This window comes from Elgaria multicarinata, chromosome 1, assembly GCF_023053635.1.
Source record: "Elgaria multicarinata webbii isolate HBS135686 ecotype San Diego chromosome 1, rElgMul1.1.pri, whole genome shotgun sequence".
NCBI classification, from domain to species: domain Eukaryota; kingdom Metazoa; phylum Chordata; class Lepidosauria; order Squamata; family Anguidae; genus Elgaria; species Elgaria multicarinata.
The window spans coordinates 43,729,727-43,748,729 of NC_086171.1; the positions used below are offsets into that span (position 1 = coordinate 43,729,727).

Genomic DNA, 19,003 nt, shown 5'->3' on the forward strand with positions numbered 1-19,003 from the left:
CATCTAAAAGATTAGGAACTTCTGTGGAGCATTTATTCACAGTACTGAATGGAAGATCAATGGCAAACTCTGGGATAAACAAGTAAGAAGGAAGCAATCAGCTCTTATCTTTTGATGAGAAAAATGCACTGTTTTGCTATTGAAACCTTATTAAACTCAGGAAAATGGGTTGGTAATGGCTACATCAAGGACACGTCTTTCTCATTAGAAGCATAGCACATTTTAATATTTCACATTAATTTATGTAATCAAAATGCAAACTTTCAATATATATATTAGGAGTACATTGGAACGAAGATGGCCATAGACTAATGTTAGCTACAGAACTGACAACACCAAACAAGCCAGAAATACCTATATGTTTATACTGTAAACACAGATGTTTATACTGTACCTGTGATCTATTATTATTACTATTATGTAGATGGAACACTATGCATCACTAGAAAGCAGTAACATTTGGTTCTCCTTATGCGTTCTAGGCACAGTGGGAGTGGAGCATAGTTGGATCTTGAATTAGTGCTCTGCACACATCTAGTTCAGTTTTCAAGTGTTTATTCTATAGAAGTAAATTGACTTCAAATTTAACATACAAAAAACATAGAAATAAATTTAATGTACAAAAAAAATAAAAATAGAGAGAAACCCAAATTACAGATAGTTAGACATTAAATAAGTTAGAAAACTTAAGAGAAGTAGAATGGATATCTAGGGGGAAGATTATTATAACAGTACACACAGTAGAATTATTTTTAAATTCATGGATCACTTTTCAGTCCAAATAGAGCCCCCAACGTGACTTACAAGTTTAAAACATTAAACCATTTTCAAAATGTAAAAACATCACCCAAAGTAGAAATTACATGCAGAGATTTTCTTAAAAACAGAGTGTGGCGCTAATACATGAAAGGTGCAATCCTATGCATGTTTAGACAGAAAAAAAAGCCCTACAATTCCCAACCAACATGGCTGACTGGAAGGATGCTGGGAGTTGTAGCACTTTTTTCTGTCTAAGCATGCATAGGATTGTGCCCTAAATGACTGTTTTTAAGTGAACCCACATATACACCCACCAAGTTTCTAGAGCATTCATGCATCTGACAAAATGGACTCTAGCCTATAGTAGTTCAGAGTATTCTTAGGAATAAGAACCGGGATACAAAATAAACTTATCAGATAACCAAGCTCTTGGCTCTTCCTGCTAGAAGACCCTCTCCCCTCTCCAATCTAGTATAAATCCTGGTCTTCTCCGGGATTAACCCAGAGCATTCTGAAATTTGTGAAACATTCAAGGGATGAATGGTTCACAAATATTACTAAACCATTTTAGCTTCAACAGGTTTGCCTTTAAGGTGTATAAGATTCTTGATTTATTATTCTGAATTTTATTATTGTAACTTATGCACACAAAATTTGTATGTGTCAGGTATTATGCACGGACACACTGGTTTTTATTACTTTTATTGGAAATATTTATATAATACATTTCTTCCCATTAGAGCCCTCAAAGAGACATACAATAAAACCACAACACATAAAGAAAAACTCACACAAATCAAACATAGTTTTAAAAGTCAAAGATCTGATGAAACAATATAGTTTCATTGTCAGTCTAAAACTCAAAAGGGATGGAGCCAGCCTAATTTCCCCTGACAGGAAGTTCCACAGTTAAGCAACTGCTACAGAAACACACACACACACACAAACATACATCTCCTGTACCCTCCAACCTAACCTCTTTGGGTGGTGGGACATGGAACAGGGCTTCTGATGAAGATCTCAAATATCAGCAAGTAAACCATTTAGCACAGCAAAACCACTGCCACCATCCCTTCGCCTGAAACCATGTCTGTATGCAACCAAAAAGATCAAATTGACCAGTCGTCATCTTAAATATATTACTTTTCTAGCAATATATTTCTAGTTATCAGGTGCTAGTTACAGCACAGCAAAATTGCAGTTTATGCATCCTATGATCAGCCAGCTTCCTTCAACAACTAGGGGCGATGTACTCTAAAGCGAAAGAGTTTTAAGTCTTACTTTTTTTCAATGAGAGATAACTAAGCACATGCATAATTTTTACTGAAGATGCTACGACTCTATATCAGGGACTTTAACCAAGCTAAACTATGCTGTTATTTTGGCCTCGCCCATTTTACCTTTGGCCCCCACCCACCACTGGAATGTGGGGGCCCAAAACGTATCTGATGTAGCATTCGGCCCTCAGAATGAAAGAGGTTCTGTAGCCCTGCGTTACAGACTCTAGCTTTTTTCAGAAAGTAATTCATGACTATCTAACAGGGCTTCCCAGCATCCAACATTACGCTTTAAATAAAAGACAGGAAAGCACACAAAGCTAGGGATTTATCTCCACATTCAAACATTACTACCTGGTAACTGGCTGCAACCGAGGCTCTACGAGCCTTTCAAAGCATGGTTTAATATGCCACCTGATTACATTAAATTCAGAAATCAGATTAAATAGTGAATCTGAAAGGAGCAAAAGCACAGATAATTTGATCAATCAGATTTGAGAGACTACTTTGAATGTCAACACAAAGTCAAGGACAAGATTTTTGCATTTTACCCTGAGGAAAATACATGACACCAAATGGCATCCCAAAGGGTAATTTGGAGGGTGGGTGTTTTGGACTATGCATCACTCCTCAGCAGAATAAGAGGTATTGTTACACAGTCAGCTAGATTCAACATCCACAACTGCACAATCTTTTCTTCAAAAGAATTTACACCCCAACAACCTCTCTCCCCCCTATAGAAGCCTCTTTGAAATCTACTCCTATTACCAAGCCTTCAGTTCTGACATTTGAACGGAACGTAAGGAATTCAATATTAAGTTCACAAATAAAAGCCAATGGCTCTGCCAAAAGGGGAATATTACCACTTCTCCTAATCCCATTGTTAGTGGTGTACTGGTAAATTCAATAGTGCAAGGACTCATTGTAACAGCTCCCATAGCCATGTACCCAAGGGGAATCTAAAAATTCAGCTGTACTAATCCATATCAACAAACCAGTTCTAGCAGTTTTATGTCCTCCAGGAGGAGGTAGTCTATAAATCTACTGGGTCTTAATCGTTCATTCAAGACCAGGCCATCCCAAAATACTTCACATTACAAACAACAGGGAATAATATATTGTTTGGAGGGAAATTCATTTCTGGAGGGGTGGGGGTGGCAGATGATGGCAGCATCCCTGCTAATAAAAAATAAAGTGCAGCACCCTTGTCAGCCCTGGCTCTGCTACATTACTCCTCTTCATAGGTTTATTTTAGCTCTTTGGTCTATCATGACCCCATGTTGGACTTAACTCCTCCATTTCTGATCATTCCTTTTGTTAAATATTCAAATATAGCAGCTCATATTCGTGAGGTTTTCTTCCTACATGCCTCCATTCCATTCCTCCCACAAACCCTTTAGGTTTAAAAAAACATCCTATTAACATTCCTTTCTCCTAAACAAGCATCTCAAAAGAAGTCCATTTATTACTTATGCTAGCAACCATGTGCTGAAGCAAAGGTGTGATAGCACAGATTTGCACTGATCAAAACACCCAGCCAACACATAAGGCTATTTTGTGTACGTTGCATTGCATGCATGTTTGTATGTGCACATTAATTAGAAGCATTTTTGAGTGACAACAGCATCTAGCAAAGACCCTATTTTAATTCTGGAGTGCACTCTCAATTTGCATAAGTCCATAAAAGCAACATTAAGTGTTCAAATTAAACCTTTGGGCAATCCGAGAGTCTGTACAGCATGCCGTCAGCACTTAAGTTTACATAAATTCCATTTTATAAAGTTGGGACTAATTTACAGAGAGATTTTCCAAGACCCAAGCTCACAAAAACCAAGGAAATGAAAGCTTAGCTTAGAAATATTAGTGAAATAGCTGTTTTATTGGCACTGTAGTGTACATATGAAGAAGGTAAAGAGTAAAGCTCAAATAATAATAATAATAATAATAATAATTTATTTATATAGCACCATCTATGTACATACGCTGTACAGCACCATGTACATAGATGGTGCTATATAAATAAATATAATAATAATAATAATAATAATAATAATAATAATAATAATAATAATAATAAAAAAGCAGTCTTGAGATTTTCCTACTGGCATGAAGCAAGTAACAACTGCTTCCAAGAAAATGACCCAAGTTATAGACCGTACCTGCTGAAACTCTCCTGAACAAGGCAAAGTTTTTAAAAGTATGTTTACAATTCAGACCACCAGCATCAGACTAAGAACTGCTAACAGCAACAGTTTAAACATTGATCAGATTATATACAGTCATAATTTCCTCAGAAGTTCAACACTGTGCAAGAGTTTCCCTTTGTTTGCAACTGTCTCCATTACGATCAACTCTGGTGATACTAGCAAAGATTAAGTGTAATTGAACTGCTGGCAGACTTTTGTTTTTTAATTTAAGGAAAAGCAATGGAAATTTGATTTTGCATTTGAAGGTCTCATATCTGCAAATGCACTGAAACATTTTGATGAAGTCCTATGACAATGAAGAATTTGATTAAATAGCACTTATGAAAAAGCACTGATCTTCATTTCCTTCTCTTAGCATAAGCAAGTACTGCCTCTCCCCACACATCCTGCCATGAGGAATTACTGAAATCTGGAGCCCTAGAAATCTAATTTCACAAGTTCCAATTTTTGGCAGTAAAAACTTTCTCTGTGTGAGCTATCATGATAAACTACACTTAACCTTTAAGATTAAGCAAAGGGACTATTAGAGCCAATGAAACATATTTTTTTTTTTTTTAAAAAAAGGAATCACTTTGGAACAAAAGATTTGGTCATAAGCTTCCCTGACCACCAACTTCCCTGGAGTGCTACTTATCAAACCAAGGCAGAACAGCATATAAAGAAAAACAAGCAAACCATACTGGTTTTGGAATGGAAGGAATGATGAGTTGGTAAATGAAGCCCAGCAACATTTTTTTTCCTTTGGTGTCGGTCTATAAGGAATTTGAGAGCTAGGAATATACACTTGTAAAAATACATCATGAGACAGATTTTAACTTTTGTCACGAAGAGTCGGAAACGACTGAACGAATAAACAACAACAACACCTGCTCAATATTATAGGAAATGCTTATTTATTTATTTATTTAAAAAAGGAAAAAAAGAGGATGTGGCCTGTGGTGTGGTGATGGCCACCAACTTGGATAGCTTTCGACAAATTCCTGGAGGAGAAAGCTATCAATGGCTACTAGTCCTCCTGATGCCTCTATGCTACCTCTAGTATCAGAGGCAAAAATGCTTAATGTACACCAGTTGTTGGGGAACATGGGTGGGAGGCTACTGTTTCACTCATTTCTTGCTTATGGGTCTCCCATCGACAGCTGGTTGGCCATTGTCTGAACACAATGCTGGACTAGATGGACTCTTGGTCTGATCCAGCACAGCTCTTTTCTTCTTGTTATGTCTGTCCACCAGTGCCAGAGCCAAGACCTTGAAACCAACACATCTGAATCTTGGCATGCATACTGAGGGAACCTAGCAGTATGCACCTTGGGGTTATTTTGACTTTAAAACGAATTAATTTTAATTACTTTAAATCGGTTCATTTTGTTGAAGCCTGCAGTAACATCTTCAGCCACTAGGAGACTTCCCTAAACAGCACATAGCTTTGCAGTCCATACAGTTTGAAGCCAGGGGAGCTGAGGGACAGAGTTATATGACTGCCCCCTATCCCCTGCTGTGGGGCAGACCCCTGCATGAGAATGGAGTGGACAGATCCCTCTCTCAGGGGGCTACAGGGGTGCACCATGGCAGGGAGGTGCTTAGGGGTGCCAGCAGATATGGCTTCATTCAGATGGGGTGGGAACAATGTGTCCAACTCTTAGCAGCTGCTAAGTTTGCTGGAAGGCTTCACTGTATCAAATTGAGGGCTCTTCCAACCCATGCGAAGCTTGGTCCATTCACTAGTATACCATAAATGGCACAATCAGAAAGACATGGGACCAATATATGCAAACACCTCTTCTCATAGTAGAACCATGCCACTTCCTCACCTATAGTACAAAGTGGGAGAAATGTATACTCCTTACTGCTAGCATGTCAAAAAGATTAGAAGCTCTTCTTCAAATATGCTAATTTTCTTTTTTTTAATAAAGAATATATGAGGACGTACACATGCCAGCTTCATGGAAGTCTCCAGGATGAATAGTAGATGGCCAAACACCTCATGGCTGAAAATACTGGCATCCGCTGTAACATGGATCCTATTTTGGATGCAGTACAACTGCAGGACGTTCCTATAGAGACCCTTCTCACCCAATACCGCTTGGCAGAGTTTCAGGTACTGCAGCCTGAGAGATGCAATCAACCCCCGTTAGTTCAATGCTTGCTCTTATTTCATTATATTCTGTCAACTGGGGAGAGTGATCATAAACACCACATTAAGAGAACTGTAGATTCCAGCTGCCTTGAAAGAGATGGTCATGAGAGTGCTCCTGAAGAAACCTTCCCTGGACTCCTGCAATTATGCCAACTGTTTGTTGATTGCAAAATATCCCCTTTCTGGGCAAGTACTAATTTAAATAGCCATCATGCCCTAGGGAAAGTTACAGTTAAAGCAGTTAAATTGGTGTGTGCTTGCATTGCCAGTATTGTCAGACTAATAGCGTGATAAAAAGCAGATTAACTACCGGACACTCTCCCAAAAGAGATCATTATGAATTTGTAGCCTTAATAATTTCCCACACATGGCAATTTTCAGATTTGGCCTGGTTTAAGCAGCGGTTTGCAGATACCTTTTAGTATGCACAGTTTGAACACATGGAATGATCAAACAAGGAAGAGGTCTATCTGATCTCCCTATTAAAGGAACGTATGACAATATTTAACCATTAGCTCCTGGTTAATATATGAAGAGCCATGCTGGATCAGACCAAGGTTCTATCTAGTGCGCCATTCTATGCACATAGTAGGCAACTAGCTGTCTGTGGGAAACCCACAACTACGACATGAGTGCAATAGTGCCTTCCAATTCATCTTCCAAGCGGAGAACTGTACTCCTCCAGAATAATATTAAGGTAATGACAGCTTCTAAAAAGCATCTTCTCCAATTGATTTGAGTGGTGGAAAGAGGTCAAAGTAGAAGGATCTCTACTAAATACCTAAGTAGGTCCAGCCATTATTATAGCTGTATTCTGTGACAATGGCTACGTAGGTCAACTATGATGCAGTGCTCCAAGCTGCCATCTTGAGGGTTTTGTCCTCAACAGTGGCTGGAACCTAATCAAGAGACACCAGTGAAGATGTGCAAATGAGATCTGCCAAGTCCTCTCTCTGTCAGTCCTTTGTCACCAATGCTGGAACCCAATACAGGCACTGTTGATTATTGTTGTTCTTGTTTAGCTATAAGCCATAACAAAAAAGAAGGAATGTTCAAAGTTGAGCAACATATTTAGCTTCTGATGCCAGCACAAATAAGGAAGCATACATTCTCTAGGTGTAGCAAACATTTTTCTGGGACTAAACACAGACAAATATTCTATACGTGGATCCTTTTGAAGAGGACATTGGGTAACATAATGAACAATATCTTCAGTAACAGTTTTACAAAACACACAGCAACGCTGTTCCAATAGTAATGTTCTTATAATGGCCTTCTAAGAAAGCAGAAGGCATAATATTAAATCGTAAGTCTGTAAAAGCATTCCTCCATGAGGCTAAAGTAATAAGATTGAAATAATAGGCTTTTTGCTGATCTGACTTGATATGTATAAACTATGAGATTTGGGCATCGATTAGACCTTAGGAGAAGCGCTGTGTTGTTCTTTGTGAGGGGTGGGGGCAGAGCTCATTGACGTACGTTGACTTCCAATTGACAGAAGCTGACACATTTTTAAAAAAAATTGCACACTTTACTTTAACCAAGCCCCACCTCTTTGGCCAGGAGACTCAAGACTGAAATCTTGTTGAGCGTCTTGAGGAAGAGTAGGAAACTCCCTCCAGATCCCTCTTCCAAGGGTTCATTTGCAGTCCTGTCCACTAAAACCTCCAAAAAGGAAAGAGAGCATATGGCAGGAGATGATTCTTCAGGTAATCTGGCCCCAAGTCCTTTAGGGCTTTAAATGTCTCTGCTGCATCAGGACAAAGGTTCACATAGCATAGCATTCTCTTTCTAATAGTAAACACCAGGTGCCTCTGGATTCTGGAAGCTCACAAAAAAGGCATTGAAGTGATGGCATAATCCATTTTATGAGGTATATAGCATCTGAACATGGATGCCTATTTAGCTAAGACAGCTAAGAAGAGGGCTTTCCATGGACAGAAGTGGGGTGGCATGCATAGGACAGGAAGGAGCAACCAGATATTGGACTGCAATTCCCAGAAAGGATGATGAGAGTTACAGTCTAATATCATCTGGAGGGCCACAGTTTCCCCTCCCTAACATAAAGTATACTTTTAATGACCCAGTATGGTGTAGTGGTTAGAGTGATGGACTGTGACTCGGAAGACCTGGGTTCAAGTCCCCATCCAGCCATGTGCGTGGAGTCATAAGACAGATGGGGAGGGGGAAATGGCTTTCCTTTATTATTACATTTATTACATTTCTATACCGCCAATAGTCAAAACTCTCTAGGTGGTTTACACAGATTAAAAACCTTAAAATGCATTATACATAGTCTAAACACAAATTACATACAAACTTATAAACTGACAGTAGCACACACGTAGACTGACATAAATCTAAGCAAATTTTAAACAAACAACAACAAAAATCTAGGACTTGGCAGGCTGAATGGGTTTTAACAACTCCACCTTTTAAATGCATCAGCTGTCCCTGACCCTGTGTCCTCTGCTCTCTCTTTTAAAGTCACGTAGAGACATTATTGTTAGCTTGTTGGGAAAACAGCTGCAGTCCTAGTGTAAGAAAGAGTGGAATGTCCTTCTCTCCCTCAGTCATCCCATCCCTCTAATGCCAAGAGTTTTCTTTTTTCATAAAGCTGGAATCCTATGCAAAGCCCTGGTCCCTTTGGAATCTCCCTTCACTTCAGGGAGCAGAAGAAAGTGTGACAAAATTCCATGGGAGGAAATATGCAGCGATCCTTATAAAAACGTTCTCAAAGCTTTCACAAGCAAGAGCTATTTGAGGTCAATAAATCAAGGGTGGGTGCGATAGAGACATATGTGAAACTCTATGATTCCTTTTAACATTCCCTGCAGAAATATGTAGACAATCCAGCTGATCAAATAAGAGAAAAAACACAGTACTTCATCCCAACGGGAAAGCGCCACTTCTCCCAGTGAATTTCCTATGAGGATTTACACACACGCGATTTTCCACAGCCATAACATTCACAACTCTTTAGAAACCATTTAACATCTGCCATGCCGTTTCCCCATGATGCATTGGCTTGTATTGCCTTTAACCACCTTTCCATGTTGTTCTTGGCTTTGTTTTACAGACAAAAGTTCTGTTTTGCCTAAACTGTCCACATTATTTTCTCTGCTCAGAAATAATTCAAGTCAGATTTCACATCACTTTATATTTTAGAGTGAACTGGCTTTTGTTTTTAAATGACTACACTCCCCAGTAACAGGGGGGAAATAATGCTCCTCTTTTTTCAAAATGGTATTTAAAGATACGGCATATTGCTGTCATGTCTAAAGGTTACTTATTATTTGAGAAATCAAAAGGGGAGCAGTACTGAGGAATTTATGAGAAAGTGGCTTTTGTATGCAGCATATTGGAGCAGTAACTTCCAGGGTGTCATTCAACCTTTTATATTTTTCTTTGTTGTGCATAATTGTGATTTCTATGTGAATAATTTATAGTGTGAAGATTGGTGGGGATTATATTAAAGCTGCATAGTTTGCAAAATTAAAAAAAAAAAACCTTCCTTCCCTACTGCCATCTTCCCTTTACATCTTACAGCAGAGATGGGGAAACTCCGACTCAGGAAGCTTTCACAACTGGCCTTCGGAGGGCTTGGGCTCTCTCTGTGGGCGGAGGAGAGAAGAATCCTCTTTGTTATCTGTGATCTGTAAGGGGATTCCTCTTACTTAGTACTTCACTTGTGTTGTCCTCCCCACAATATAGCACAACTACAGTCATGCCCCATCCTTACAGGCTTTTAAGAAGGCCTTGAAAACATTTTATTTTACCGTGGCCTTCTCATGTTGTTGCCCTTGGGCTCATCTACACCAAGCAGGATATTGCACTATGAAAGCGGTATGAAATCAGTATATAAAGGGCAGGAGCCACACTACTGCTTTATAGCAGTATTGAAGTGCAGTGACAATTGTTGCGGCCCATTGACACATACCATATACTGCTTTCATTCCACTTTCATAGTGTTAAATCTTGCTTGGTGTAGATGTGTCATAGGCCCCAACAGTTGTCAGTGCATTTCAGTGCCACTATAAAGGAGTAGTGTATCCTGCAGTGCGCTGTAAAGCAGTAGTGTGGCTCCTTCCTTTTATATACCACTTTTATACCACTTTCATAGTGGAATATGCTGCTTGGTGTAGATGAGCCCCTTGTTGTTCTTGCGGGTTTTATTGTTGGCTTTTATAGTTTTTAATTGCTATTTTATTGTGTTTGTGTTTTTATTGCTTTTAATATTTTAACTGTTTTCATGTATTTTATTGTTGTAAGCCATCTTGTCAGGGCTTCTGCCCTGAAAGGCAGTCAAAGAATGTTTTAAATAAATAAAATAAATACAAGTTTGAGTGTATTTGCATTTGCTAAGCATAAGCCACCAAGCACAAAATGCAAAGTAAAGTTATACATCTACTAACTTAACAGCTGCCTTATCCCAGGTCCCCAAATTCAGATAGCATAACTTGCATATTATCCATATCAAACAGAAAAATGCAAAAGGATTAATAACCTTTCGTTTCTGCTTCTGGCAAGTACCAAATTTGGGGAAAGACCAGTGGGAAAGTCTAAAATAGCGGCCTCATCTTTTCTCCCTGCCTTTATTTCAATAGCACAGGAAGCATGTCGAGGGAGAAATGGTAGGCTTCTGCGTCCTTTATTTGCTGCTTCTGCTTCTCCAGAAGTACATTACAAGCCCTGCTGGATCAGATCAAAGATCCATCTATTTCAGGGTTCTCCAGTGGTAAGTGGGGCCACAGGCAAAAGGAGAGGGCCCAAAATACCTCAAATACCAGCATATTTTAGCTTAAAGGCTGTTACTGCAAGTTATTAAGGCAAAGCTTCAGCCTTTTCAAATGGGGAAAAAGCACAAAGAAGCCACCAAACAATCAGTTGCCAGGAGAAAGGAGAAGGTGGCGTGGCCATCTGGAGAACTCAGAAGGGCTGGACTGGGACCCCAGGTGGGCCATATTTGGCCCATGGGCCTGAGGTTGGTCACCCCTGTTCTGGTTTATCATCCTCTTCACCACAATGGCCAAGGGAAGGAACAAGCAAGTCATGAAGGCAACAGTGGTCTTCTGTCATTGCTTCCTAGCAACTGGTACTGAGGAGCACATGCCTCTGAAAACTGAAGGCTGGGTACAGCCATCATGACTAGACATTTCTATAAAAATGGTGTGATCTACTACTCGGTGTGAGGAAGCAGTTCCAAGGGAAAGGTGGAGCCCCTCATTTATCTCCGAAGTCTTCAGCTCTGGCCCTTGTGTACCAAGAACTGCCTTAGCTTTCAGAGTTTAATGTAGAGTTAAATACTTCAGAGTTAAATACTTCTGACTACAAGTACACAGCATGATATCAGCAATCCTACACATGGAAGTAAGACCCATTGATTTCAATTTAATTTCAGTGAGATCTTACTCCAAAGGGCACATGGAAAGGATAAAAACCTTAGAGCCCAACCCAGGACCAGGATACTTGGCCAATCACCTTTCACTATACATGCCAAATTGACCCCCGAGATCTTAGAAGGCCTCTTATTCATCTCACAACCAACAGTGTGTCAACAAATAACGGCACATAAGCTAGCTTTCTCAGGAGTGGGAACTACCCTCTGAAACACTCTCCCATGTGTGGCCTGAGAGGCAGAAAGTGTGGCAAGCTTTGAACACCTCTTGCAGACATATCCCTGGCTTTCCCTGACTTGTAATTTACCATGACACTGCTCCGTTCTACTGTCCTTGTTGTAATGTTTTTAATCTATTCATTGTTTTATATTGTATTTTAAATTGATTTTAATATTGTATTATACTGCTTAGAGATTTTAGGTATAGAAGTAGTATAAATATAAATAAATAACTTTGTTTCATCAGAACATCCGGTGGGATTGACTTTTAAGTAAAATACTAAGTATTATAGTCTTAAACACATGACACCTAGGTGCTAATACCATGAAATATTGTGACTATCAGAACAATGCAGATAGAAATTTGGATTCTAACAAGTCACTCAAAAACATCAAGTTGACAACTGCACAGCAAGAAGCACTATCACAGCTGCTAAATTTTATGCAATTTGCTGCCACCTCCTACCTTTGTTTGCAATAAATGAATATATTATTTATTAGCAAATGTGCACAATCAAAGTATACATTGAAAGTCATGAAGTATAAAAAAATATCAAGAAAATCAGAGATTTGAGTTTAGAAATTCCAACTGACAGTAGCTTTGGGCAACCACTATCCCAGACTCAAATCCACCCCTGTAAAACTGAAAGAATAGTGATTATATCCGTGGGTTTTTGTGATACTACGTCAAGGTAGAGAAGACAAGTAAAATGTTTAGTCCAAAAGCTGCGTTTTGCAGTTCCAGGTTGTACAAAAATTGTAGAGTCAGGTAGAGTCACAGCACAGAAAAGAACCATGAAACCAATACTGAAAAGAACTTGTTATATGGAGTTTAAGTTGTGTAAATCTTTTTAAAAAACACCCCAAAACAATACACCAATTAAGATAATTTGATATTTTCATATTTTAAAGCTTTTAAAGCTTCTACTCTAGCAACTCTCTCTGGATCAAGTTGGGAATTGCAGTTTCAAAAGGCAAAAGAAAACCATACATCAATATGCAACTGAAATTCAAACACAACTAAAAAGCAAAGGAGAAAACCTCCTGTCCACTATATGTTCTCAACACAAAAGGCTGTGAGTTTGGAGTCACAGATGAGAATGATATATGATATGGATGGGGGACTGCAGATGGGGGAGGAGGAGTCAACAGAAATCACACATGCTCTTTGTGAACAGAAGAGCAACTTAAAATCCAAGCCAAAGTTTTCATGTAGGACAAACTGAAACTCCTGGAAATAGGGTAAATGGAAATAAGATCAGGGATCAAGGACTCACCAGCACATAGGCATGCACACACACCTCAGATCAACCACTACAATCCACACTACTACCTACTACAAGCAGGACACACATAATGGAGAGCCAGTGAGATGCAATTGTTAAAGCAGGGGTAGACAACATGGCACCCATGGGTACCACTGCACTTTGAACACCTTTTTTTGTGTGTGCATGTGCTCAAGAGTCCTATTCCTCCCACTTTAAATAAATGAATAACTAAATAAATGAGAGCCTCTAGTTGCTCCCATCCTCAATCTTAGGAAATGAAGGTGACAGGTGGCGACAGACCGATGCTTTCATCTGCAATGCACCCATTTTGCGATGATCCCCAGGACAGTTTCCCAAATACCGACTGGGCCCATGCCCCCCCAAAAAAGTTGCCTACCCCTGGGCTAGAGCATTGGACTATGACTGAGAAGACCCAGTTCAAATCACCACTCAGCTTATGAAGCTCATCAGGTGACCTGGGGCCAGTCACTCTCTCCACCTGACATAACTTACAGGGTTGTTGTTAAAATAAGTTGGGGGAGGAGAGTCATGTGTGCCACCGAGGCTCCTTGGAGAAAGGGTAGAACAAAATTGTAAAATCAGAAAATTATCTGAATTGAAGTAGGGAATATTCTGATCTCTCAAATTATTTCTTTACGACTGGCATCTTAAATTATCTCCTTACACTTCCCTGATACAATGACTTCCATTCATATCAACTTATTTTATAAATAACTTCTGTGAAGCGGTCTTTTCTACTATTTACCTCAACCTACTCTCTTTCCTTCACATCCTATCAATAGGATAGCTATTATTTCCAGGAAGCGAAATATCATTAGTTACCATTAAAATTTTCTTTACCTGTTCAGAAATCCTAAAAATTTTAGGATTTTAATTTTAATTTTTGTGAACCGCCCGGAGAGCTTCGGCTATTGGGCGGTATAGAAATGTAATAAATAAATAAATAAATAAAAAACAAAACAAAAACAAGAAGTATGCAGGAACAAATAACCTATGCAGTGACCATGCCCTGCAGAAGATGTGTGTACTAATAACCCGCCCCTGCCCTTATGACACACAAGAGAAATTCCATGCAATTCAAGCACATTGCTTCCACAGAATCGAAATAGCTCTTGATATCACTTGCTCAATTTTCCTCTTTGCTGTTAACCCAGTACTACATTGCCCTCACACACACACAGACTTATCATTCTCTATTACTTTTTCTTCCCCCATTTATTGCAGATCCCTTTGCACTTCACTGATTTTTCCCCTTTTCTTTTCAACTTCCCGACCCCATCTCTACGCTGTCATTCCGGCGCATACGGGCAGATGAACGACCTCCTTTTTACCGATGAAGCATTGTTCATGTATAAAAATCAATAACTTACTATATAAAGCACAGAAACAGCAAAAAAAAAAAGTTGATTGCTGCCCATCTTGCCTTCCACTGGAGAGGTTAGAGGTCAACTATTTTCCCCATCACAATGCCCAGGCAGCCCTGGGCAACGGGATCCCCTGACATAACTAAAAATAAAACAAAATAAACCTCAGCTGGAAGTGGAGCTCAGGGAAAAAAGATTTATACACATACACATGGACTGCTAGGATTCCAGGATAGTTGCTGTGCCTCTATGCCTCCTCTAGTCTGCTAAGGGGAGAGGAGGGGATTGGTCTCCAGAAATATATCATGCCTTCCGTCACCCTGTAATGTATCTCCCATTGAAGGCAGCTACTCTGCTGTTGAGATCCCTCTTTGATATTACCCATTAGCAAGAAAGGAAGTTGTTGAGAAAGCAGATTAGTAATTAAACGCTACACGTAGTACCAGCCAGTCTTCGCATTTTAGCTAAATAATCCATCAGAACTCAGCACTGCACTTGGAAGGGAATTTGTCTTACTTAAGCAGTTCTTCAGGCAGCCGACAGCAGCCTAGGTTGAGGTCAGCAGCAGCATCACCTGCTCTCCACTGAGAAAACCAGCTGTACATTGCTTCCAGAGGGCACAAGGCTGATGATCTTGAATAACATATGTGCCCTGAGTCCATTCCATTAAAATGGAAATCAGCAGGCCAACACCTTGTCGGAATAGCACATTGGTGGAAGGTCAGAGCTAGGAGGACTGCAAGACGATGCAAAGCTCAGCACAGCAATGAATTTACTAGATGGCCATAGACAAGCCACTATTCCTTTAGCTTCCACCCTCCCCCACCTCATAAAGGCCTAATCTACACCACGCAGGATATTCCACTATGGAATTGGTATATAAAAGGCAGGAGCCACACTACTGCTTTATAGCGATATTGAAGGGCACTGACAACTGTTGGGGCCCACTGACACATACCATATACAGTTTTCACAGTGCAAGATCCTGCTTGGTGTAGATTAGGCCAAAATGGGCATAATACTGCCCTATTTTACAGGTTGTTATACGGATTACAGCACCATGTACATTGATGGTGCTATATAAATAAATAATAATAATAATAATAATAATAATAATAATAATTACTGAGATCATCTATGTGAAGTCCTTTGAAGTGGTTTAAGATGCTAATGATTGTTAAATGGCTGCTACATGCAATGACAGACAAATTAGGTACTTTCAGTGGTTCTGTGCTTGCTTTGCGACCATCACCTTCCTCTTGTTTTCTTCCATTTCAATGAACAACCAGAAAGTTATTCCTACAGTGAAGAGGCTCTTATTCACACAGTTAGTACTCTGGTACATGGCTGAGGAAGTATCTACTAACCACATTAAGTGCTTTCTTTCATTCTTTTTAAATCATAAAAGACTTTAAAACATTTGCTACTTTCCAAAGTTCACATTTCAGTTTGAGACAAGTAGTTTATAAAGTGTTTAATATTTTCTTCCTGTACTATGCAGTTTTATGTAATTTGTAACATCCTGTCAACTTTGTTGTAAACAATCCAGTCTCCTCCAGAGAGGAGAAACGAAGCAGCCAAACAAGCCAGGTTTATAACACAATTAAAAGAACAACCTGATACAGATTTATTTCTGGGATTTATGAGCTAGGCTTTTAATGAAACAATTATAGGGCTTATGCTTTGACATCACTTCTGGGACTTTCAGGGAGGTTATCTATATATGCACAAATACCCACAAATTCAACAAGGAGGAGACTCACTGACTTGACTATCTCTGGGCAATCTTATTTCTGGAGTGCCATATTCCGTTTCATTAGAATTTCCGTCTACATCCACCCTGCCAACACGTTTTTACTTCCCAACACTTTCAGAGTATGGGAGCTCAAAACTGATAGTCCTAAAGCAGGGAGAATCAAGCTTGCCTTGTCTAGATCAATTCTTCTGGGTCTTTGGACCCATTATGCACAGCCACCAATAATGTTACAGATTCACTGGGAACAATGTTAACAGAAGTGAAAAAGTTTAACATATAATTAGGCCAAGCTTATCTAGTCGGGTAGAGCCTCATGTGGCGCAGACTGGTAAGCAGCAATTACTGCAGCTGAAACTCTCCCCATGGCCTGAGTTCGATCCCAGCGGAAGCTGGTTCTCAGGCAGCTGGCTCAGGTCAACTCAGCCTTCCATCCTTCCGAGGTCGGTAAAATGAGTACCCAGCTAGCTGGGGAAAAGGTAACTGCAACTGGGGAAGGCAATGGCAAACCACCCCACTACAAAGTCTCCCAAGAAAACATCAGCGAAAGCAGGCATCCCTCTAGGAGTCAGCAATGACTCAAGTGCTTGCACGAGAGGTTCCTTTCCTTTCCTTATCTAGGGATAATGTTCCCAGATCAGCCTACAGTGGTCTCAAGCCTCATTCTGCTGTGCTTTTTCCTCTGAAAAACTTAACTAAATGCAGGAGGTATATTCCAACAGATAGTAAGAGTACATAACACCCCTCCTCCTTGTACCTATTCACCCAGGTAAAAGTTTAGTTTGCTTCTTTTGGACTGGATTCCAGGTAGCACTATATCCTTCTATAGCCGGGGTGGGCAACTTGTGGCCCTCCAGATGTTTTTTGATCTTCAACTTCCATCATACCTCACCACTGGATGGACGGGGATGATAGGAGTTGTAGGCCAAAACAGCTGGATATAAAAATAAGATCTTTTAGATCTCCATCCTCCAGTTTTCTTCTCTCCCTTTTGCAAAAATGCACTGAGAAACATCCTGGTTTGTACATTATGACTGACTGCATTTTTATAAGACAAAGAGGATATACAGAGCTTCGGCTATTGAGTGGCATAGAAATGCAAATAATAATAATAATAATAATAATAATAATAATAATAATAATAATAATAATAATAGGTGACCCAGACAAATGCATCACTGGAGCCATTTTGGGCACTCTGTCCATTGTTGGCTATTTTTAGTGGTACAAACCTCAATTGGCAAGTGAGGTAATCATCCCAAAAGAGTTGCTAAGATCTCAACTCAGCAAGATTACAAGGATCTGAACACCAAGGATTGGGAAACAGATTACATATCTGCTTTCCACAAGAATCACTAAGCATTTACCATTTTAAGGCACTTTTTCCATGGAAAGACACTACAGAAACATAAGGTTCAGCCTCTGGGCCAGTTCAAACCATTTTTTCTTCCTGAGGAGGAGCAAACCGTGCCTCCCAAATTACATAGCAGTCATGCCTGTCTGCACCTCAAACTGAAAATCCCATAAGCAGCTCTACTCCTTCCTAGGAGTAAAAATACAATACTAAACTAAACAGTGTGCTGCCCTTTCATGACACACAAGATCTGCTGCCTGAGGTAGCTGCCTCACTCTGCCTAATGGTAGGGCTGGCCCTGTTCCTATTTGAAATATAGCACTCATCTCAGTAACGTTTGAGGGTCGGGAAAGTGAAAGAGTTTGAAGCATGCATAAATATGCCCACAAGTCAGATACTACAGCTTTAAGTAGTAAAATGAAACTTTGGAATATTTCACTTACCTCATCAAAGCCATTATCGTCTTTCTTCAAGGCTACAAAAAAAGAAAAAGGAAAAAAAAAGAAAAATTGTTATCTGCAATGCATTTTAAATCAACAGCAATCTGCTAGGGAGAAAATGAGAAGGAAATATTTCGCTGCATTTATTGAACATTAACTTGAATATACATACTTTACCCAAAAGTCAAAAAGATGTACAGAGAAATGGAATTGCATAGCCAGCATGTAAAGTCTTTTTTTCACAAGTTATCCAATACAGCATTCAGCTGTCTTCTGTAGTTCAGTTGGAATCGAGAGTTCTGTTTTCATTCCAGTTGAGAGCAGACGCACTTATGGGAGTTTAGAAGTGAACTGCCAGAAGCCGGCTATTAAATAAACCTTTTGCATATGCCTTACCATCTATTGCTGACGCTTACTCGTAATGCATTCCATTATACACCCTTCCAAATTAATGACCTCAAGTGCACACATTGCTCAAAGTATTCTCATACTTAACTACAGTTTATTTCTATCCCTTTCTAGTTGGGCAATTACAATGCAGAGAAGCTACACCCTATGTCCGAACTTGACTTTGTCCACTCATAAGTGCTTCAAAATAGCACTGATGACGTAAGATGGGCAGCGGACAGAGAGGTATCTGAAAGTATGTCCTCCTCCCCCATGGAAGTGGCCATTCATTTAGATGTTCATCAGAGGCCCTGCTCCAGAAACCCCCTTCTGAAGTTGGTCAGGTGACAATTGGGGGCGGGCCTTTTCAGTGGCACTGCTCTCTCATTGAAAAACATTCCTCAGATAGGTCTGCCTGC

The 19,003-nt window shown here is 39.7% G+C and overlaps 1 protein-coding gene across 2 annotated transcripts in view; it reads right to left on the reverse strand.

Annotated features, from left to right (window-relative positions):
• Positions 1-19,003, reverse strand: part of CDK14 (cyclin dependent kinase 14) — a 273,801-nt gene that overhangs the window by 242,427 nt on the left and 12,371 nt on the right. Inside the window, exon 2 of one of the 2 annotated variants that reach the window (XM_063127120.1) lies at positions 18,201-18,232. The exons of the other annotated variant lie outside the window; for it this stretch is intronic. Coding sequence (XP_062983190.1) covers positions 18,201-18,232 — 32 coding nt within the window. The remainder of the gene's footprint in view (positions 1-18,200; positions 18,233-19,003) is intronic. 2 annotated transcript variants of the gene reach the window in all.